This window comes from Mauremys mutica, chromosome 6 (assembly GCF_020497125.1).
Source record: "Mauremys mutica isolate MM-2020 ecotype Southern chromosome 6, ASM2049712v1, whole genome shotgun sequence".
Classification (NCBI taxonomy): Eukaryota; Metazoa; Chordata; order Testudines; family Geoemydidae; genus Mauremys; species Mauremys mutica.
In genome coordinates, this window is record NC_059077.1 from 35,488,455 (window position 1) to 35,511,885 (window position 23,431).

General features: G+C 44.0%; 1 protein-coding gene across 8 annotated transcripts in view; it reads right to left on the reverse strand.

Moving 5' to 3' along the window:
• Positions 1-23,431, reverse strand: part of LOC123372697 (cAMP-specific 3',5'-cyclic phosphodiesterase 4D) — a 618,378-nt gene that overhangs the window by 165,882 nt on the left and 429,065 nt on the right. For 4 of the 8 annotated variants that reach the window (XM_045021019.1, XM_045021017.1, XM_045021020.1 and 1 more), the window contains one exon: positions 10,760-10,796. In XM_045021019.1, coding sequence (XP_044876954.1) covers positions 10,760-10,796 — 37 coding nt within the window. Of the gene's footprint in view, positions 1-10,759; positions 10,797-10,897; positions 11,017-11,361; positions 11,409-23,431 lie in introns of those variants that run through there. The other 4 variants (XM_045021022.1, XM_045021024.1, XM_045021021.1 and 1 more) reach the window with 3 other exon arrangements.

A 23,431-nucleotide genomic window follows, 5' to 3' on the forward strand; every position in this document is an offset into this window, starting at 1 on the left:
TAAGTTAATTACAATAGTTTCATTACATTAAAATATGAAAAAACAAACAAATATCCTACTAATAATGATATATTATTTATTGTTATAGCATCCCTGTTCTGGTAAAAACAGTAAAATATTATTAGGTATGGGCCAGATTATGCACTACACGGCATAGTATTCTGTTCTACCTCCAATAAAAAAATAAGTGGTTGGTAGGCTTTGGCCTTTACTGACTACCTTTAATAACAATTGAGCTACCATCACCAAGTGGTTTAGAGTCACATGAAACAAAGCCTTCTGCAAAACTGAAGCAATTAAGGAAGACTAGAAATAAACTCAGATCTGTTCCAAATTATATCACCCAATTTCAGCAGTGATGACTACATTAACTAAAATTTATTGCTGTGTTATTTGCATAATGAAATGTATCTAACAAGAAAAAAAGAGCTCTTTCTGAGGAACATATTACAAAGGTAAGTGGGGGGATGTGTGACTGGGATGATGTGTGTAGCTTATATAAAGTGCCCAATTCCAGAATCTTTATTAAGGCCCCAATCCTGCAAGCTGATCTGCCTGGGTAGACCCCTGTGCCCTCTCAGAGCCCTAGTGATGTCAACAGTGCTCTGCATAAACGCAAGGGTTTGCATGTTCAAATCCTTTTGCAGGATGAGGGCCTACATTTTTATTCAATCCTTAACTCAGGCAAAGTTCCCCTTTAAAGCCAACAGGTGTTTTGTCCCAGTACAAAAAATCAGTCAACCTAACCTAGTCTGTCTGCTTACTGTTTTCCTAGGGAGCTCACAACCTGTCTTATTTGAATGTTATATAGTATGATTAAGATTGGCATAAAGATGTATAGAAATAGTAAATTTGATAATGCATCAACTCTTTTCCAGTCCTAAGGTGGAAGTTTTCCTTACTGGGCCAATTTTTCTCCAGATATAACTCAATTCAAGTTAATAGAGTTACAGCTATAGATAACTTGGCCGTGTGTGTGTGTGTTGGATTGGATTCTTGTTGGGGGCTTAATAGGACTAGGAGGAATATTGCAATATTTTCTGTTGCTATTTCAGCTGTAATTCCTTGTGTTCAGTTATTGTGGGAAAGCATTTGCAATTTGGCAATCTGACAATGGTCAGGCTCAGTCTTTTCTCCTCCAATAAAAGGAGAATAGAGAAAACCTTATCGCCAACTCTCAAGACTTTCACCCAGTGCCCTGTCAGCTGCATGGTTTCAGAGTATCAGCTTTTATGGTGGGTCATGAATGACAAGATGATCTCTAATGCAGGTAGGTGCCAATCCAGTCCTGACAGACCAATTTGGATCCCAGGTAAACACTGTACTATTGATTAGCTCACTCAAGTTCTCATAACTATATTTTATTAATATTCATTTTGTGACACAGAGACATAGACTTTAAGGTCAGAAGGGACCAATATGATTGTCTAGTCTGACCTCCTGCACAACACAGGCCGCAGAATCTCGCCCACCCACTCCCACAACTAACCCTTAACCTATGTCTGAGCCACTGAAGTCCTCAAATCATGGTTTAAAGACTTCAAGGTGCAGAGAATCCTCCAGCAAGTGACCCAGGCCCCACGCTGCAGAGGAAGGCGAACCCCCCCCCCCAGGGCCTCTGCCAATCTGCCCTGGAGGAAAATTCCTTCCTGACACTAAATATGGCAATCAGCTAAACCCTGAGCATGTGGGCAAAACTCATCAGCCAGACACCCAGGAAAGAATTCTCTGTAGTAACTCAGTTCCCACCCCATCTAACATCCCATCACAGACCACTGGGCATATTTACCGCTAATAGTCAAAGACCAATTAATTGCCAAAATTAGGCTATCCCATCATACCATCCCCCCCATAAATTTATCAAGCTTAGTCTTGAAGCCAGATATGTCTTTTGCCCCCACTGCTCCCTTTGGAAGGCTGTACCAGAACTTTACTCCTCTGATGATTAGAAACCTTCGTCTAATTTCAAGTCTAAACTTCCTGATGGCCAGTTTATATCCATTTCTTCTTATGTCCACATTGGTACTGAGTTTAAAAAATTCCTCTCCCTCCCTGGTATTTATCCCTCTGATATATTCATAAGAGCAATCATAACTCCCCTCAACTTCTTTTGGTTAAGCTAAACAAGCCGAGCTCTTTGAGTCTCCTTTCATAAGACAGGTTTTCCATTCTTTGGATCATCCTAGTAGCCCTTCTCTGTACCTGTTCCAGTTTGAATTCATGCTTCTTAAACACGGGAGATCAGAACTGCATACAGTATTCCAGATGAGGTCTCACCAGTGCCTTGTATAACGGTACTAACACCTCCTTATCTCTACTAGAAATATCTCGCCTAATGCATCCGAAGACCACATTAGCTTTTTTCACGGCCATATCACATTGGCGGATCATAGTCATCCTGTGATCAACCAATACTCTGAGGTCCTTCTCCTCCTCTGTTACTTCTAACTGATGAGTCCCTAGCTTATAATAAAAATTATTGTTATTAATCTCTAAATGCATGACCTTGCACTTTACCTATTAAATTTCATCCTATTACTATTACTCCAGTTTACAAGGTCATCCAGATCTTCCTGTATGATATCCCGGTCCTTCTCTGTATTGACAATATCTCCCAGCTTTGTGTCATCTGCAAACTTTATTTGCACATTCCCACTTTTTGTGCTAAGGTCAGTAATAAAAAGATTAAATAAGATTGGTCCCAAAATCAATCCCTGAGGAACTCCACTAGTAACCTCCCTCTAGCCTGATAGTTCACCTTTCAGTATGATGCATTGTAGTCTTCCCTTTAACCAGTTCCTTATTCACCTTTCAATTTTCATATTGATCCCCATCTTTTCCAATTTAACAAATAATTCCCATTGTGAAACCGTATAAAATGCCTTACTGAAATTGAGGTAAATTAGATCAACTGTGTTTCCTCTATCTAAAAAATCTGTTACCTTCTCAAAGAAGGAGATCAGGTTGGTTTGGCATGATCTACCTTTTGTAAAATCATGTTGTATTTTGTCCCAATTACCATTGGCCTCAATGTCCTTAACTACTTTCTCCTTCAAAATTTTTCCAAGACCTTGCATATTACAGATGTCAAACTAACAGGCCTGTAGTTATCCAGATCAAATTTTTTCCTTTCTTAAAAATAGGAACTAAGTTAGCAATTCTCCAGTCATACGGTACAACCCCTGAGTTTACAGATTCATTAAAAATTCTTGCTAATGGGCTTGCAATTTCATGTGCCAGTTCCTTTAATATTCTTGGATGAAGATTATCTGGGCCCCCCGATTTAGTCCCATTAAACTATTCGAGTTTGGCTTCTACCTCGGATGTGGTAATATCTACCTCCATATCCTCATTCCCATTTATCATCCTGCCACTACCCCTAAGCTCCTCACTAGCCTCATTAAAGACTGAGGCAAAGTATTTGTTTAGATATTGGGCCATGCCTAGATTATCCTTAACCTCCACTCCATCCTCAGTGTTTAGCGATCCCACTTCTTCTTTCTTTGTTTTTTTCTTATTTATATGGCTATAGAACCCTTTACTATTGGTTTTAATTCCCTTTGCCAGGTCCAGCTCTACACGGCTTTTGGCCTATCTCACTTTATCCCTACATGTTCTGACCTCAATAAGGTAGCTTTCCTTGCTGATCCCTCCCATCTTCCACTCCTTGTAGGCTTTCTGCTTTTTCTTAATCACCTCTCTGAGATGCTTGCTCATCCAGCTTGGTTTACAACTCCTGCCTCAGAATTTTTTCCCCTTTCTTGGGATGCAGGCTTCTGATAGTTTCTGCAACTTTGACTTGAAGTAATTCCAGGCCTCCTCCGCTTTTAGCTCCACAGGTTCTTCAGTCCAATCCAGTTCCCTAACTAATTTCATTAATTCTTTAAAGTTAGCCCTTTTGAAATAAAAAACCCTAGTCACAGATCTATTTTTGTTTATCTTTCCATTTAGTTTGAACTGAATTAGCTCATGATCGCTCAAACCAAGGTTGTCCCCTACAACTGTTTCTTCTATGAGGTCCTCACTATTCACCAAAACCAAATCTAAAATGGCATCCCCTCTTGTTGGTTCAGCAACTACTTGGTGAAGGAATCCATCAGCTATCGCATCCAGGAAAATCTGAGCCCTATTATTATTACTAGCACTTGTCCTCCAGTCTATATCTGGGGGAGTTAAAGTCTCCCATGATCACACAATTCCCATTAGTATTTACTTCATTAAAAAAATTAAAAAGGTCTCTATCGATATCCAAATCAGATTCTAGGGGAGGCTCTAGTAGCTTTCTTCCCCAATGTGATTTTTGCATAGACACACTCTCTCTTATCCATTCCATCACTTCTTATTTCTTTACAATCTGCCTCATCATTGATATACAATGCTACTCCACCACCTTTACCTTTATTTCTGTCTTTCCTAAACAGCACATACCCTTCAATACCTATACTCAAGTCATGACTACTATTCCACCATGTTTCTGTTATCCCTATAATATCTGGTTTCGCATTCTGCACCAGTAGCTCTGGTTCCTGCATTTTGTTACCTAGGCTCTTCGCATTAAAGTACAAACATCTTAATTTTTGCCGTTTGGCTTCACTGACATTCTTTACCCGATTAGGCACAGACATTCTACCACCAGTATCACCTATTAGTCTGGTATCTACACTACCCTTCCTTCTTATGTCCATTCTCCTACCCATGGCTGTATCCTTTCTTACTTTGTTTTCTTCCCCCTCAACGTTAAAATCTGGCGTGGAGATTACCTGGACATCTCCCAACCATCTTCCCCAAATTCCTAGTTTAAAGTTCTCTTAATCAGTTGCGCCAGCCTCCATCTTAGAAGTCTATTTCCCTCCCTAATCAGGTGAAGTCCATCCCGAGAGAACAATCCTCTGTCCATGAATGCCTCCCAGTGACAGCAAGCGTTGTGGAACGCTCAAGAGCATGACAAGACACGTAGGCGTCCTGGTCATCCACTGCGCCCTGCCCTATCTCCAGCCGTCTCGACTCTTGTCCTGCCACTGGATACAGATAGGAACTGGGAAGAGAGAGTGAGGTTTACGTTGCGCAACTCTCTCTCACTTTAATCCAATTCACACGCAAGTCTCAACATCATATCATATCACATCATATCAAGTCCTGTGGCGATGGGCGAGCGATGAAGCAGCGGGTGTGGATACACTGGGAGTTGTAGCTGCGGACCTGCACACAGGCGGCTCAGGTATAATGGTCGTTCCTCACTGACCAAAGCAGCAGTGGAGCTCGGTGTCTTCTTGAGCGACTGAGCAGCCCTATTAAGGATTGCACTGCTCACCTCCGTAGCATGAGGAGGGGGCTAGAAAAGGTGCCCTAAACATTGCCTGCTTCACCTTACCCTGGCCAGCATACCGCTGCTGGCGGGGATGCCATAAAAGCGGTCGAACAAAAACAAAACTTAGAGTGACACCAATCACCATTGGCACATGGAATGTGCGCACGCTACTGGACAACATCACGGCAGACAGACCGGAGAGAAGAACAGCACTTGTCGCCAGAGAGCTCACACGCTACAACATTGACATTGCAGCCCATAGCGAAACTCGCCTTGCTAATGAAGGACAGCTGTCCGAGTCAGGCGGAGGCTATACATTCTTCTGGAGTGGCCGCAGCAGTGATGAGCGTCGCGAATCTGGAGTTGACTTCGCCATCAAGAATCATCTTGTTCGGAAACTTGCCAGTTCCCCCAAGGGTGCGAATGACTGACTCATGACAATACAGCTTCCGCTTCAAAAAGGAAAACAAGCTACTCTGATCAGCGCATACGCTCCCACAATGACCAACCCAGAGGATGTGAAGGATAAATTCTACGAAGAACTAGATGCTCTGCTATCATCAGTGCACCGCACAGACAAGCTGATCCTGCTTGGCGATTTTAACGCAAGAGTCGGATGCGATGCCGCAGCCTGGGAAGGAGTCATCGGTAAAAATGGAGTGGGAAAGTGTAACAGCAATGGCCTGTTACTGCTGAAAACTTGTGCAGCACATGACCTTCTGATCACCAATACGGTCTTCCGCCTCCCTACCCGTAACAGGACTTCGTGGATGCATCCCCGTTCCAAGCACTGGCATCTGATCGACTATGTCATCATCAGGAGAAGGGACAGACAAGATGTCAGGGTTACAAAAGCTATGTGCGGCACTGACTGTTGGACGGATCACAGGCTCATAGTATCCAAAATGAAGTTCCGTATCATGCCGAAGAGACGACCACAAGGCTGTAAGGCTCTCAAAAGGATCAACGGTCGAAGCTGAAGAATAGCCGCATCACTGAAAATCTAGCGGAAGACCTAGAGAATGAGCTTGCTGATCTTCATATTGAAGATGACGCTGAGAAAGACTGGGAGCGATTCCACAACACTGTCCATACAGCTGCATCTAAGGTATTGGGGCCCTCCACACGCAGACGGCAAGACTGGTTTGACGAAAATGATGCAGAAATCCAGGCCCTACTTGCTGAGAAGCACCGCCTGCATCGTGCATATCAGAACGACCCATCCTCAGCAGCAAAGAAGACCGCCTTTATCAACGCTCACAGAACAGTACAGAACCGACTGCGCAAAATGCGGGACTTGTGGCTGAGCGCCAAAGCAGATGAAATACAGGCATATGCGGACAGGAACGACTATAAGCAGTTCTATGAAGCCCTCAACACACTCTATGGTCCACAGTCTTCTGGGAGCTTTCCCCTCCTGAACTTTGATGGCACTGTGCTCCTTACAGAGAAGACGCAGATTCTCCAGAGATGGGCTGAACATTTTGAAGCAGTTCTCAACTGCCCCTCAGTCATCAATGATGAGGCCATTGACAAGATGCCCCAGGTTGCAGTCAATGACTCCATGGATGCTTCACCAGAAGAGGACGAAGTGAAGAAAGCCATCAACCAGCTGTCAAGTGGCAAAGCCCCAGGGTCAGATGCCATACCAGCAGAGGTGTACAAACTCGGTGGACCCGTGCTGCTACAGAAACTCACTGAGCTGCTTCAGTCCTTCTGGAAGCAGGGATCCATTCCACAAGAATTTAGAGACGCGTCCATCGTGCACCTCTATAAGAGGAAGGGCAATCGCCAGGTATGCGACAATCACTGTGGAATCTCGCTGCTCTCTACAGCAGGGAAAATTCTTGCATGGGTTCTGTTGAACCAATTGATCAGTCACCTGGAGCAGGGCTTACTGCCAGAATCACAGTGCGGCTTCCGCAAGGGACGTGGGACTATTGACATGATCTTCGCTGTGCGTCAGCTACAGGAGAAATGTCAAGAACAGAATCGTGAACTCTACACAACTTTTGTGGACCTCACGAAAGTGTTCGACTCTGTCAGTCGCCAGGGCCTGTGGAGGATCATGTCAAAATTCGGCTGTCCAGACAGATTCATATGAATGGTACGTCAATTTCATCACAGTATGATGGCTCGTGTCCTGGATGACGGTGAAACATCTGAGGCCTTCCCAGTCACCAACGGCGTCAAGCAAGGGTGTGTTTTAGCACCCACTTTGTTCAGCATGATATTCTCTGCCACTCTGACTGATGCCTTTCAACACTGCACTGAAGGAGTAGGCCTGAAGTACAGAACTGACGGGAAACTATTCAATCTGAGGTGACTGCGTGCCATCACCAAGGTGAAGGAAACTGTACTTCGAGACTTTCTCTTTGCCGATGATTGTGCTCTGAATGCTAGCACAGAGCCAGAAATGCAAGCCAGTATGGACAAGTTTTCATCTGCATGCAACAACTTCGGTCTCACCATTAACATCAAGAAGACTGAGGTCATGCACCAGCCAGCTCCCCACGCTCCGTACTCAGAACCGTCCATCACTGTAAATGGACAGAGACTCCAGGCAGTGGACCACTTCACGTACCTGGGCAGTACCCTTTCCCGAGCAGTGTCAGTCGATGATGAAGTAAACTGCAGAATTGCTAAAGCCAGCTCTGCATTTGGCCGATTGCGCTCCAACGTCTGGGAACGTCGAGGGATCAGCCTACCAATGAAGCTGAAGGTCTACCGAGCAGTGGTGCTTCCAACTCTGCTGTATGCCTGTGAGACATGGACTGTCTATCAGAGTCATGCACGAAGGCTCAATCACTTCCACATTTCCTGTCTGCGAAAGCTTCTAAAAATCAGATGGCAGGACAAAGTGCCCAATACTGAAGTCCTTATCAGAGCCAGTCTGCCGTCAGTTCACACACTGCTGATGAGAGCCCAGACCAGATGGGCCGGACATGTCGTGAGAATGTCAGACGAGCGCATTCCTAAACAGCTCTTCTATGGAGAACTCACCCAGGGAAAGTGCTCCCATGGAGGACAAAAGAAGCAGTTCAAGGACACGCTGAATACCTCTCTGAAGTCCCTCGAGATCAACACCGCCACATGGGAAACCCTCGCACTGAACCGTCCAGCATGGCACAGCCTCATTCACACAGGCAGTAATACCTCTGAGGCGAGGTGTACTGCTGAGGCTGAAAGAAAGCATGAGCTGCGCAAGTCCAGAGCTGCCCACACATCATCGACAGTGCCATCACATGTCTGTCCGACGTGTGACAGGATGTTCCACGCCCGAATCGGACTGATCAGTCATCTTCAGACGCAGAGTCCGGTCATCGAACGAATGAGTTGTTGAGGTCTTCATCGACAACGATGGACGAACATCACTGCCTGAGCCATCTGTTGATCATCATGATATTGTCACACCTTTGTTGCCCTTCTCTAGGAAAAGGCAGAATCCCACTGAAGATTACCTGAGACTCGATTTCCTTAAGCATCTTCCCCAGCCTGGCATAGTCTCCCTTGATATGTTCCAGTGAGAATCTAGCTGTATCATTTGTTCCCACATGAAGGACAATCAGGGGATTGTTTCCCGCTCCCGTTAGGATCCTCTTTAGCCTCAAGTCTACATCCCGTATCTTAGCACCGGGCAGACAGCACACCCTTCTGTTCTCTGGATCAGCTCTGGTTACAGGCCTGTCTATTCTTCTCAGTAAGGAGTTCCCAATCACATAGATCTGCCTTTTCCTGGTGATGGTGTGATTCCCTGTTCCCTCTGGCTGCAAGTCCTCTCGATTCATATTCTCCCTTGCAATCCTCCGCAACGCATCCCGTATTCTCCTGGGGCTCATATTTTGTGTTATCTCCATTGACTCTTCCCCTCTTCCTATAGAACTAGCTGCTCTTCTCTTCTTCCTTGCCCTTCCACCGTCAGTGACCACCTGCTGTGTCCCTTTTTCATTTTCCAACTCTGCAAACCTGTTCCTGAGCGTTATTGCTCCTTCACTAGCCCGTCTTTTCCTCTGCCTGGTTCTCTTAGTCACATGCTTCCACTGTCCACTTTTCTCACCCAGCAGTCTCCCTTCAGAGTTCTTTGGTCCTGCTTCCATTTGCAAGTATGAGCTTTTCCCTTCAACCTCCTTGTGTCTTTGCTCCATCATCTGCTCGAACCCCCTTCTAAATGCTACCAGAGTTTCCACCTGCATCTCCAATCCTCTTATCTTTTCTTCCATCAGCTCTATCATGCGACACTTCATGCAGACAAAACTCTTTTCAGGTACCCCCTCCAGGATCATGTACATACTGCAGTTTCCACATCCAGTCATTTTCATTGTGTCTTCCACTGCTTGGGTCACTACCATTGCTGCCTCTGTATCTGCCATAGCCTTCCCACCTAAGTCCTATTAGTCCAGGAAACACAAACCAAACCAAAACACCACCACCCACAGCAAAACAAACCCCCAGCAAGCACTACAACACTGCCAGAACATCCCTTCACTACCCTGTCTGTTCCTCTGCCTTGTTCTCCTAGTCTTCCCCCCAAACTCCCCTTGCAAACTCCCACTCAAACTCCTCTGTTTACAGCTCTGTTTGCTGGCTCCTGTGCTGCATGCACAAACACCATGATAAGAAAATCTGGATGCTCAATCTGAAGGAGGACATTGTTCTTACGTTATTCTACTATGCCTCACCCTTCCGCTCCTCTTTCATCTCCAAACACATACAGCTCCATGGGCTTAGTTCTACCTTTAGATACACAGAGGCACCTCTCAGTCACTTCAGTGAGAGATGCACACATCCACTTGAGAGGAAAATGTGGTCCTAAGAGTTCAGAAATTCACCTCTGAAATACTTAACTATTGATATATCATAAGACACCTATACTGTTAAAATGTATCCATGATTTATATTTGTTATAATTATATTTGAATTGATATTTTGTAAAACATCATAAAACCTGGTTACAAGAATCAAAACTAAATAATTAATATCTGTGATTGTGTAAGTGAACATATTCTGTGGAGAATTATTATATATAAAAATACCTGCACATAAAGAGCTGAAAGTGGCTAGTAAACTGTGGATGACAGAGTACACTGACATTTTAACAGCAGGAGATCATAGTTTTGTCCTGTTGATGGAACAATAGCACTATGGCTTGATACAATAGTTGAGGAGAAATTAAACTAGGTTATTTTGTAGTTTATGTAACTGCTTTTTACTACACAATCAGGAGTAAACCAATAAAAAAGAGCTATAGGTAACATCTGTGGCAGAATCAGTTTGTTGACAATGTTTTTTTCTTTTCCTTCCCCGAATCAAGCAAGAAATCTGATTTCAAGATAAGAGACAGGAAACAATGGGTGTGACCCTGGGGCCCTTCAAATGTAAACTGTAACATCACCTGAAAATTAGATTACTTATCTTATTACTTCATATGTATATATGGTGAGTTGTGCCTACCTGAGCAAATGGTGTCACAATCAAGTCATCTCCATGTCTGGAAAATAAACAAAATTATAAATTAGATGTTATTGATGACTATTCTCATTGAAGCTACTTTAAAAAAAATCAGGACATAAATTAAGGCTTATAAATTACTTTAGTTAACCTCAGTCTTATTCCTCAGCATCCATTCATCCCAGCTGCTTTAAAAATGTCTCTGAAAGGAAAACATTTAGCAGTTGTCCAATCATGCGGTGTCTTTATGGGACCGCTGGAGAACCAGTTGATTTTTACGCTGCTTGTTGGACAGATGAACACAGACAGACAGACAGGATGAATCAGCAAAGATCACATTCCCAAACTTCCATTTCCACCCCCTTCTTTGAAACTAAATGAAATCTCTTTCATATAAGAGTTAACCAGGCATGCCTATGTGTCTGGTAGCACCCACAATTAGTTTTGGTGGAGGGACACAGCCCACCTAAATATTGAAAGTGATTTGCATTAAGTGTTACTAACAGATTATAATTTGTGAGCATTGGACAAGCTAGTAACTGCAAATGACTGGGGACTACATCACAGACTAATAAAAACCTAGTTAAACTTTTAAACTGACTCACATATCTGAAGTTATATGGGAGTGTTACTTAACGTGTGCTGTTGCTGTAGCAACCGCACCCACACCATGCTAGGTGATGTAGGCACAAGGTGTCATAATGATGTGTCTTAGTGGAGGAGGGAGGGAAAGGGGGTTATCATCTCTTCAGTAACGAAAACTTCTTGTTAGAGGAAACTGGGTTATGGTCTAAAGTAAATCCCACTTCCCTGATGAATAAAATGTCAAAATTACACATAAACTACCACATATAGTCATGGCCTGTGTGCGATATTTTGCATTTAGTTACCAGAGGTACTGAGTAACCACAGGGTGAAGAAACTTGGAGGGCTGATGTATACATACAGTTTATCCATTCTTTAATTACATTTTCAAAAAAAACTGTGACTGATAATGAATATACTGTAATTAACTCATGACAGATATATACATAGTCCGATAAGTCATCATTTGAAATATTTTTCCCCAAATATGCTCCAATAACTATATATAAACTGCTGCGTGGTCTATGAACAATTTGTCCAACATTACATTTATGGAATAAGGGCTCTAATCCTAGTTACCTGGCACCCATGTTCTTTTCAGAAAAAATAATAATGCTAGTTTTATCCAACTAGCTGGAGCTAGGAGTTTCTAATTATTATTTTTAAAATAAGGCAAAGAGAACAGTCATTAAAAGCCAGAAAATGATTCACAAAGAAATAATTTAATAAGAATTTGTTTTTAATATGCCTGATTTATTGTGCAATAGATATGTCATAGGTTATAGATTGCAGCTTTAGCACCTGAAATCATTCATCCAAAATTGTTACTGACCGTTTGTACTTTAATGTGCTTAAAATTTTAAACCTATTTTCAATAAGGGAGCTTTCCTTCCACTGGGAAAATTTAAGTATATATGAGAGAAAGAGGGAGTGTGTTTAAAAGGGGACTTTTCATATTAATAAAAAGGTCACTTCTAAGGAACTTTTATGATTAAAATAGAAATTTAACTGGCATTTGATTTGTTAGAAAGTGATTGTTATTATTTAGATAGTGCCCACAAGATAGCAGGTGATTTATAGGTGTTGCAACATCGTGGTCCCAAAAAGCTCTGAATATAAGCAGATAGGCCCAGATCAAATAGAAATTAGGAGCCCAAATACCTTTGAAGTTCTGAGATATTGCAACAAAGGATGGGGAATAGGATGAAAAAAAAATTAAGTGAGTGACCAGTGATGTCTAGCATACACTTTACTAGTTGCTTTTATTGTCATCACCTGTGTTAATATTTATGTGAATGGAAGAGTAGGTTTTAAGGGGGAAGAAGTGTGTATTTTAAGGGCGGGGAGGGTCTTGCAGAAGTAGGTGAAGGCATGGCTGACATGGTCAGGGAAGGAGCTGGCAAACCTCTTAAGGGGTCTAATTTATTTAACAAAAGGCCAAATGTGGTATGCAAACAAGACTTTACCCCAGCATCCTAGCTAGGGGCAAGTGGGGATGAGTTCACTCTAATCTGTCTGCCCTACCTAAGTCCATCCACTTCCTCTGTCTTAGGCTCTTTACCAGTAAGGCCCTCTTGACCTGGGATGAGCCCCTGGAGCCATGCATCTTGCCATCACCTGGAAGAGGGTTCCTTTTCTGGGTTCAAGGTCCCCACAGAGGTCAAACCATAGCAACTCTTCTATGAAACAGCATATAGTTCCTGTTGTTGTCTGATAATCAGACAGGTCTCCCTAAGGGCTTGGCACTCATAGCTCTTCCTTCCTTTTCAGAACATTCTGTGTCTTGGAGCACTCTTCTTAGGTTCCCTTTCCTGCTGAGCTCCCTAACCAACAGAGGCTGCCCTAGCTATAGGCAGACTTGGATGGAGATTTCTGTGATGGATGAGGCTGGCAGGATGGATGAAACCAGATGAGGTTCTGAAGAGCAGGATGGAACCAACTCATGGATGGAACCATCTGAGGTTCTGAAAAGCAGGAAATGGCTGCCAGCTGGGCTGCCAGGGAAGCACTCCCACCCCTTCCCCAGCTGCTCCTCACCCTCTGGATGGGCAAGATTGTAGCTGCGGCTCAAGGCTGCTCCTTGGCAGTACTTCAAGCATGGCTGTGGCTTTGGCCATAAGTGTCACTACCTGCCCGGCTCCATGTCAGCACTTAGCTCACACCTTCCACTCCACACCTGGCCTCCACAAGCCAGGCTACTCAGGCAGTCATTGGCGCCTGCCTTGGCCCCAGCTTCCATCCTGGACTTGCACTGCGGCTGGTCCTTCAACTCCAGTGTCCACGGCTCCCAGCAAGCAGCTCATTCAGAATGGTGCAGGTGGCAGACTGTGGGGGAGCAGGTGTGGCTGCTGTGCTGCATGGCAGGTGCAGTCTGTGGGTGTGAAGAGCCAGGCATGGGTGTGGACGGGGGTGCACAGGTGCTGGTAACTGGGCAGGTGGTGAGGGCTGGGGCCAGGCAGGGAACTGGGTAGTGCAGGGGCCAAGGTGTTGGGCTGAGCTGGGCGTGGGGCCAGGGTGAGGGTGCAGGGACCAGGGTGCACGGACCCTCCACTCTGTCCTGTGAGAAGGAGCTTGCTACCCCCTATGCAAGAGGGATCAGCTTCCCCAGTTCAGGTAGTTTTGTAGAGAGAGGGGGCACCACAGTGCCTGTTAACCGGGGCCCTATGGGCTGGGAGCTGCCCTTGTTGGTGCCCAGATCCTGTTATGGTTGAGCTGAGCAGTTCCAAGGGTGCTGAGCTGAGGCTTGCCCCGCTTTGAGGCTCAGGGAGCAGGTGTCAATCTGTCTGGATAGGACAACTGGGAAAGGTGGCCCCCACTGGGGAGCAAGTCTTGGCTTCTTGCAGGGCCTTTCATCCTGGCTTGGCTCAGTCCTTCCAGGTGTCGGACTGTTCCCATCCCAGAGGGTCTGTCACTGGGCCCAGCAGCCTCTAAAGCCCTAGGCCGGGGTCTGCCCTGACAGTTTCTGACCTAACTGCACAAGTTTCTTGGGGGCATTGCGGCAGCAGGGGAGGCTCTGAGGGTCTGTCACAAACTATTAGGAGGCGAAGAGGTGAGCAGACTGTCTTGAAGAGCCTGTGCTAACCAGCTCTCTTGAGGAGTCCCTCTCCTCAGGCGCTCCCTGTCTTCTGGAACCTCCTAACTGAGCCCTCATAACCCTTTATTAGACCGAGGTGTTCCTTAGCTAATTAACTGCCACTAGGCAATTAAGTACTCACAGGTAGGTCTGGGTTGGCTCATTCTCTTTAGCAGAGCCTGACACAGGTAGGCTGAATGCCTGACCCACTCAGAAGGCCAGTTACTCTGTGACAATCACCATCCTCTTAATAACAACCCTTAACATAGTTAAAGACTGTTGTCATGTCCCTGCTCAGTCTTCTTTTCTCAAGACTAAACATGCCCAGTCTTTCTCATTTCCATTCATTGTTGTCGATGAGCTATGTAACGTTCTTTAGTGACAGAGCGAAACAACATTTCATAAGGATGCACTGTGGCAAGGTCTCTGCTTGTGAATCCCCCTTTTCCTTCGCTCCCCCACGCTACTATTTGGGATCTCTCTTGCAGGGCTACACTCTCGTCTATATCTAGCCTACATACAGATGATGCTTCTCACACCTCCAGACTAGGGGAAGTCGTGTTATTTGCTGCTGTGGCAGAGCTCTGACCTTGCTCCCGTGGGTCCTGCGCTTCTAGGCAGTTTATGCTAGCCTCAGTGGCTCACTGTGACCCTCCATGTAGCCCTTCTCTCTCTAGGGCCAGGGTTACAGTCTACTGAGCCCTTTTCATCATAGGCTGCAAGGAGATTGGTGAGAGAACTCCCACAGTCTCTGTTCAGCCTCCTGTCCTGACAGGTACCTGACTTCCCCTTCCAGGAGCTGTTCCTGTCGTGGTGGGTTGGGGGGAACCCGGGCCCGCCCTCTACTCCGGGTTCCAGCCCAGGGACCCTAATGGTAGCAGTTGGCAGCCAACCTTTCACTGCCAGAGTTGCTACATTTCCCTGGGCCACTTCCCCACAGCTCTCCTGCTTCTCCCTTCTTCACTCTTACCTTAGGGCTCCTTTAACGATGGTTTGAGGGTGTCTTCAGTAACCAGCCCTTCAGCTGCACTTCCTCTCCCCTGGCTCTCCTCTGCCTGACTGGAGTGAGCCCTTTTTATAGTATCAGCAGGGCCTTAATTAGAGTCAGGTGGTCACATTAACTGAATGGCCTCACCTGATTCGTTACAGGTTAATTAGAGTCAGGTGTTCTCATTAGCCTGGAGTAGCCCCTGCTCTGGTCAGTCAGGGAACAGAAAACTGTTAATCCAGTGGCCAGTATATCTGCCTTCAGCTATTCTGCTGTACCCAACTGGCCTGGGTCTATCACACTGCATAATAGCTTGCTCACCTCCTCTTCAATAAAACCTTCTTGCTTGTTTGGCCTTTTAACTGTCTGTGCATCAGCTGGAATCCCTGAATTTTCAAGCAAGTCACTCTCCTGTCTGTCTGATGTCAATCCAATCTATCTGCCACTTGGGTCAAAAGCATATAAACAGCTGCGCATGTCCATAAAAATAAGCCCAAGCAGCATGTTTTTTGAAGGGTCTGATCCTCAATGGGACCCAGTCACTGGGTGCAGAGGCCCTATCATAAAATCAATATCTAAGGAGTTCTTATTAATCTATCCTGATCCCCACCCTTGGTGAAGCTGAGTCATGGAAACAAAAGAGTTAGTTATAAAAGTTATCTAAGGTAGTGGTGAGTGGTCAGTAATGTCCCCAACATTTCAAGTCACTGCTGCCTCTACCCAAAATTGGAAGGGGAATTAGGAGATGCATCCTCTTCCTACTGCCAAAAGCTCCAGTCCTCTCATGGGTAAGGCTAAGATTTTGTCATGTTTATTTTTAGTAAAAGCCATGGACAGGTCTCAGGCAATAAACAAAAATTCACAGAAGCCATGACCTGTCTGTGACTTTTGCTGCTGTGGCTCCATGGTTTCCCCCACCACCATGGTGGCTGGGAGCTGTGGGGTTCCCCCTCCAACCACGGCGGCTGGAAGTGACCATATTTCCAAAGAGAAAACGGGACACCCCAGCTGTTTGCCCGAGGCGTCCCCCTCCCCTTGCGCAAGGCTGTTGATGGAACTTTGCCCGGTGGTTCCTGTCACTTGTCGCTGCTGTTGCCGGAACCCTGCGAGGGCCCCACTGGCTGTCACCTCCAACCCCTGGGGCTGCAGCAGAAATTGTCAGGGAGGTCTCTGGAAGTAATGGATTCTGTGATTTCCATGACCTCCATGACATAAATGTAGCCTTACTCATGGGTAACAAATATTCAGAGTGCCTCCCATACCTTACAAGTGGAAAATACTTCAAATTTCTACTACTCAGCTACCAAAATTCCTGGCTTCCCAAACTACCACCTGTCTTCCATAATGTAGTTATGAGCTGTCAATATAAAAATCAGCAACACATTAAAAATTTCAGGGCAGCTCAAAATACATAATCTTTGAAGTGTGGAGCTGCAAGGGATCTCAAGAGATCATCAAGTCCAGGTGCCGAGGTAGGAACAAGTAAACCTAGACCATCCCTGACAGGTATTTGTCCAACCTGTTCTTAAAAATTTCTAGTGATGGGGATTCCACAACTTCCCTTGGAAGCTTGTTCCAGTGTTTAACTACTTTTATAAAGTTTTTCCAAATATCTAAACTTAGTCTCCCTTGCTGCAGATGTAGCTTATTTGTTGTCCCACCTTCAGCGGACATAGAGGACAACTGATCACTATTCTTTTTCTAACAGCCCTTTACATATTTGAAGACTGTTATCAGGTGTCCTCTCGCTCTTTTTTTCTCAAGAATAAACATGCCCAGTTTTTTTAACCTTTCTTCATAAGTCAGGTTCTTTCAACCTTTTATCATTTTTGTTGTTGTTCTCTGAATTTGTCCACATCTTTCCTAAAGTGTGTCACCGAGAATTGGACACAGTACTCTTGCTGAGGCCCCACCAGTGCCTAGCAGAGTGGGACAGTTACCTCCCAGGTCTTAAATATGATGCTCCTGTTATTACATCCCAGAATGAGGTTAACTTTTTTGTAATTGCATCACATATTCAGCTCATATTTAATTTGTGATCCACTACAACTCCCAGATCCTTTTCTGCAGTATTACCATCTAGCCAGTTATTCCCCATTTTGTGGTCGTGCATTTGATTTTTTCCTCCCTGCGTGTAGTACTTTGTTGATTTCAGATCAATTATCCAATTTGTCAAGGTTCTTTGGCATTCTAATCCTGTCCTCCAAAGTGCAAACAACCTCAACTCCATTGGCAAATTTTACAAGTGTATTCTCCACTCTGTTATCCAAGTCATTAATGAAAATATTGAACAATACCAGACCCAGGACTGATCCCCGTGAGACTTCACTAGACACATCCTCCCATTTTGACAGCAAACCATTGATCAGCTACTCTTTAAGTATTGTCTTTCAACCAGTTGTACACCCACCTTATAGTAATTTCATCTAGATTGCATTTCCCTAGATTGCTTATCAGAATGTCTTGTGGGACTGTGTCAAAAGCCTTGTTAAAATCAAGATATATCACGTCTACTGCTTCTCCCCATCTCCTATGCTAGTAGCCCTGTCAGAAAAGGAAGTACTGTATCCTTTCATGTATCATAAAGTCTCCTTTTTACTAAAAATTATGAAAAAAAATAGGAGCACAGGTGAGGGAATCCCACTCCCAGAGCATTCCAAGTACTTCCTAGAATCCAATGAGACCTCCGGCATAGATGTACTCAAGGGATTGGACTGTAACATGGTTTGGAGTCAATAGGGGGTTAAACTAAAGACAGCCCTTTCATGGCATTGTCTGGTCTGCTGGAAAGGCACCTGGATCTCTCATGAAGGTTAACCCTGCCTCAGGAAGCATTAGCTACTGCAGCATCCCCTGCACTATTGTTATGACTCAGTTGCAGAGGACTCAGCCAATCACAGCAAGTCATGCTGCCAGGTAGCAGCAGGGGCTGGAGCAGCAGCAGCAGCATAGAAAGGCAGCCCCTCATGCACTATCTACTGTGCAATCATAGAATCATAGAATCATAGAATTCAAGATCAGAAGGGACCATTATGATCATCTAGTCTGACCTCCTGCAAGATGCAGGCCACATAAGCCGATCCCCCCACTCCTTTAGCAAGCGACCCCTGCCCCATGCTTCGGAGGAAGGCGAAAAACCTCCAGGGCCACAGCCAATCTACCCTGGAGGAAAATTCCTTCCCGACCCCAAATATGGCGGTCAGCTGAACCCCGAGCATGCGGGCAAGACTCTCCAGCCATACCCTCTGGAAAAAGGTTAAGAATATCATATCATTGACCCATTGTACTATTTACCAGTATGGCACTTAATTAACCTATTGACTAAGCCCGGTATCCTATCATACCATCTCCTCCATAAACTTATCTAGCTTAATCTTAAAGTCATGGAGGTCCTTCGCCCCCACTGTTTCCCTCGGTAGGCTGTTCCAGTATTGCACTCCCCTGATAGTTGGAAACCTTCATCTAATTTCAAGCCTAAATTTCCTGACTGACAATTTATATCCGTTTGTCCTCGTGTCCACATTAGCACTGAGCTGAAATAATTCCTCTCCTTCCCTGGTATTTATCCCTCTGATATATTTATATATGCTGCTGGAGCTTCTTTTTCATACAGATCTTCAGACTTTGTGGGATTCAAAAGCTGTGCTTCCTGCTCATTCCATGCCCCATCCCTCTCCTCCCAAAGGAACAAATGCCAGCATATTTGAGAATTTGAATACTTTTTCCATGAGAGAGGATGATTTAGCCTTCTCCGGTGGCGGGGTTTTTTGTTTTTACTTCCTTCTACTATTTGAGTTCTTGATGCATTGTATTTCACTCAGCTGTGGAGGAATGCGGCAGCACTTTGCTCTTTAGAGTCGACATTATTACATATTCGTTTAATCAACTAAAACTAATCAGGTATTTAATTTTCACATTTCAAAAGCTCCTTCAGTTAAGTATTGCAATTATTTTGATAAAAGTGTATTACTGAGAGCTCAAGTACCAAAGCTTGCACAAAGCAAAGTAATCTACTAGCACACTGTGGGCCAGACCCACTGACAGAAAAATCAGCCTGTGTTGTGGGCAACCCCTCAATCCCCCATTCTGCCAGGGACCTGGATCTGGCTAGGCTTGTCCACAAAATGGGCAGGAATGGCCAGAGAGAGGGTGTCTCTAAAGCACCAGGGAGATGAAGTGATTAATTACAGCATCTCTCTCTTGGGAGTGGGCAATGATATCACATGTTGGTCATACCACAGGGGTGAATCTTTACGTGAGTACAAGTTGCCCTCCATTCCATATGTGGGGGATGACTCAAGCCCTGTATCTTTGGATCTCATCTTAACAAAAATTAGGAAGTCAAACAAAACAAACAAAGATCCTTTTCATGCAAAACTGCAAAGCATATATGATTTCCTATTGACCTACAGGGTACTGCTGTGTATTAAAACACAACAACCTACAGTTATCCTGCTGTTTCCCTTTCAGGTGGTATGGAGGCTGGTAGCGGAAACTGTCAGAATTCTGGTTAGCCTGGTGTCCCTCATCTATTTCCAGAAAGCAGAAAGAAGAAACATAAGCCATGTAGAGTACAACACAAGCTTCTAAACGTAGACAATGTTGTTAACCTTTAAGGCTGGGAGAAATGGTTCGGGTCACTATTAGCATGACACAATTCAGCAGAATCCATGTTTACTCACTGGGATATCGGTATCTATCTGTTAATCTCTTTCTATGGAAGTCAGATATGAAAGTAGGTATGTAAAGAATAATTTTCTACTAGCACCAGAAATTTGAAAATATTAGCTTAATTTGAAAAAAGACTATTCACAGAATAATTACTAGCAGGTGACTGTGAACTTCACAAAACATGGGAAAAAATTTGCAAAACCAGAATTGAACAATTTTCATACACTTCCATTTATTTCTCATAATTTAGATTTTTGCATGCAAAAAGGTGTGGTGGCAAATTTTGCAAAAGCCACTGACGGAGCACTTGGACACATTTAATAATAATTATAATTGAATTTGAAAAGTGTCTCCATGCTGAGGTATTCAGGGTGGTCAACATTTACTAAAATTTAGTGGCAAAAAACTACATTAAGGTAAAAAGTTAAGGTTGCTTGATGGTATGTCGTCCCTGTGCAGAATGTTAACCTGAGCAAAACTTAAGCTCCTGAAAACCAGGAAATTCAGTTACAGTTGTCCATAAAATCTTAACTCTGCCTTATTTTAGCAATGCCCTGGTACACGTCATTAACACACATAACTCTACTCTGCCAACCCCACAGTCACTGAAATGTACAAGCTCTTCACCTCCTTTTACAACCTATTCACTCTCACCCACAGGTTTCCATCTAACACTACTCAAGGACAAAATGGGGAAAAAAATGTTCTCCACGGCACACCACCTTCCCTCTGTTCCTCTGGAGCTGGCAATAGTCAATGGAATTATTTACATCACTCCAGGAGCAGTCATTGTGTTAGGCGTACCCATGTTAGGCACACCAAATTTCAAAGCCATCTGAATAACCATTAAGTGTTAGAGCACTTAGAGTTGAGCTTGAAAGCATATAAAATGGTGGGAATTGGAACCCTCTAGCCATTTTTCTTTATTGGTGCAGAAAGAATGTACAGAATGTACATTTTCTTAAATATTGTTTTCAGTTAGGGTCTCCTGAAGATTTAGTGGGTGCTGTGCATTGCCTTGGGTAAAACTCAACAGACAAACTATTTTGACCTACATCAATAGTTTGATCTCTAGCTCTGGGCAAACAAGGTGCCTAGAAACTTTTTGTAAAATGCTTATTTTGGGGCAGCTTATATCTTTGCAGCCTCTTGGTCAAATTATCTCAAAGTTAGGGCACTAAACCCTACCCTGCATTCGACCGAGGCACACCAAATTTCAAAGGAATCCAACTAAGCCTGTTTTTATGGAGGTCCTAGAATGGTCAACCTTTAAACAGAAGTTGTGACTCAACCTGAACTATAGTGGCACTGCCACCCTACTATAATATAGAATAATTACAGACATAGTGAAACAGAAAAAAGAAACCCAGACAAACTATTCTATAAAACCAAGTAATGTAGAATTGTTTAACAAAATGGGCATAAGAAAATTGGATGCATACAGGACTGACAGAATACAACTGGAAACAAACAGTGTTTTCAGATTATTTTTACAATGGTGTGATATAGGTCAAGATAGACATTCATAAGGTGAGAGTCTCACATACACCCTTGGGACCACCACAGCAGTTAAAATGTCATCCTCCTGAAATATGAGTGTGAGCCTGCCAGGATGGAACTCCTGAGGAGGTGTCATGAATGAGGTCTCACTTCATTAAAGGCTGTTACCACCGAAGGGGCCAGAATAAAATTGATTCACCATCCTACAGACAGATAACATAAAGAACACAAGATGGCATAATATGCAATGATAACAGCTCAATCCTGTGAGCAGACAGGCTCTTGTATTTTGTACAGTTTCAAGTGGTGGAGAAGACCTGCTGAGAGCCCTAGCTAAGGGTACATCTAGACTATGAGTTAGGGGTTTGATTCCCATATCCCATAGGCATACTCGTGCAGCTCTCATCTACTCATTTAGATATGATCAGGCCATGAGCTTTCATGCAGACAGTGAACAGCCTGGGGGATGGAACTTTGAGGGAAAATCACATTACTTCCTTCAGTGATTTGAACACACACATAAGAAAGAATATAGTAAGTAACAATATTGGCCCACATTTTCAAATATGTGAGTGCAAACAGGTGGGTTTGGAAATGTGGTTTCTAATGTATCCAGTTAAAATCCCAGTTAATTTTCACAAATGTATACAATATATGGTGAGATAATACATTAAGAGCATCTTGAAATTCTATATCCCTTTAAAGCAGAGTATTACACTGGTATACAGCTGAAACACCCAGTTATCTCCCCAGGGTTTGTACTGGATGAGAAGGCCAAGCAGCCAGCTGGCATTCTCTTCATGGTGCTCTATGGCTGGAAAATACTTTCATAAAAGGGTGGAGCCAGGCAGTAGGCTTTGAAAAGGCTGTGCTCAATGTTATTAACCTTGGGGAACTGGCATCCTTTGACTGTGCTCTGGGGCTGGGAACTTAGACTGTTGGATAAATGGGGTGACAGGCTGATAAAATTGGCCAATTTTTAAATGCTGCATATCACTGTAAGGTATTTTTCAGCATATGTTTCTTATATTAAAATTTATCAAACAACAAAATATAGGGAAAAATGTCATTTGCCCTGTAGATGTGCTTGGACTCTGAGCTTATACTGTTTACACACAAAAAATTGCACAATATATGAAAGGCCACTACTGAATATTATTATAGTCTTCAGGATGAACCAAAAAAAATCTCTTACAACCCCATCCTCACTGTGTACTTCTATATTTGGATTAAACATGACATCCACCCACCTCTCTTTATGAGACTGGTTCGGACATGGTATGAAGCCTGTGGATGCAGGGTTAGAGAAGACAGTCTGTAAGCCCTACGGTTTTGTTGTGCATATACACCAGACAATAACAGTAGCAAGAACGAAACCCATGAGTACTGCACGTGAAGTAACATTGCTTGAGTACCCCATGCCTAGACTTTGTGATGTCTGCTCTGTTAAAACCTTATAGGACTTGATGAAGCCTTTGGAAAGAACTATACATGTATGATCGGCATGGTCTAGCGAAATACCGACTACTCAGGATCAGGTTCTAGCTACAATGATGGTCAAAACTGGAATCTGAGTCCAAACTGTGTTATGATATCACAATGTAAACTGAATTATCACATAATGATGCCATTCCAGCAGAGTCTGAGCTCAAAGGATAGAGAGCAGAAAAAAGGGTGGGCTTCTCCATGTGCCTGGCACTATCATGCCATCTGCACTTGGGGAATGACCCGACTGAGTCTCAGATTTATGTGCTGGCTTCACAATTCTAATTTTATTGAGTTCACAGTGCTTTGGGTGACTATATCAGAGGTGTACAGAATTTAATTCATATCGGCTTTTTCCCCTCCCCCCTTTTTA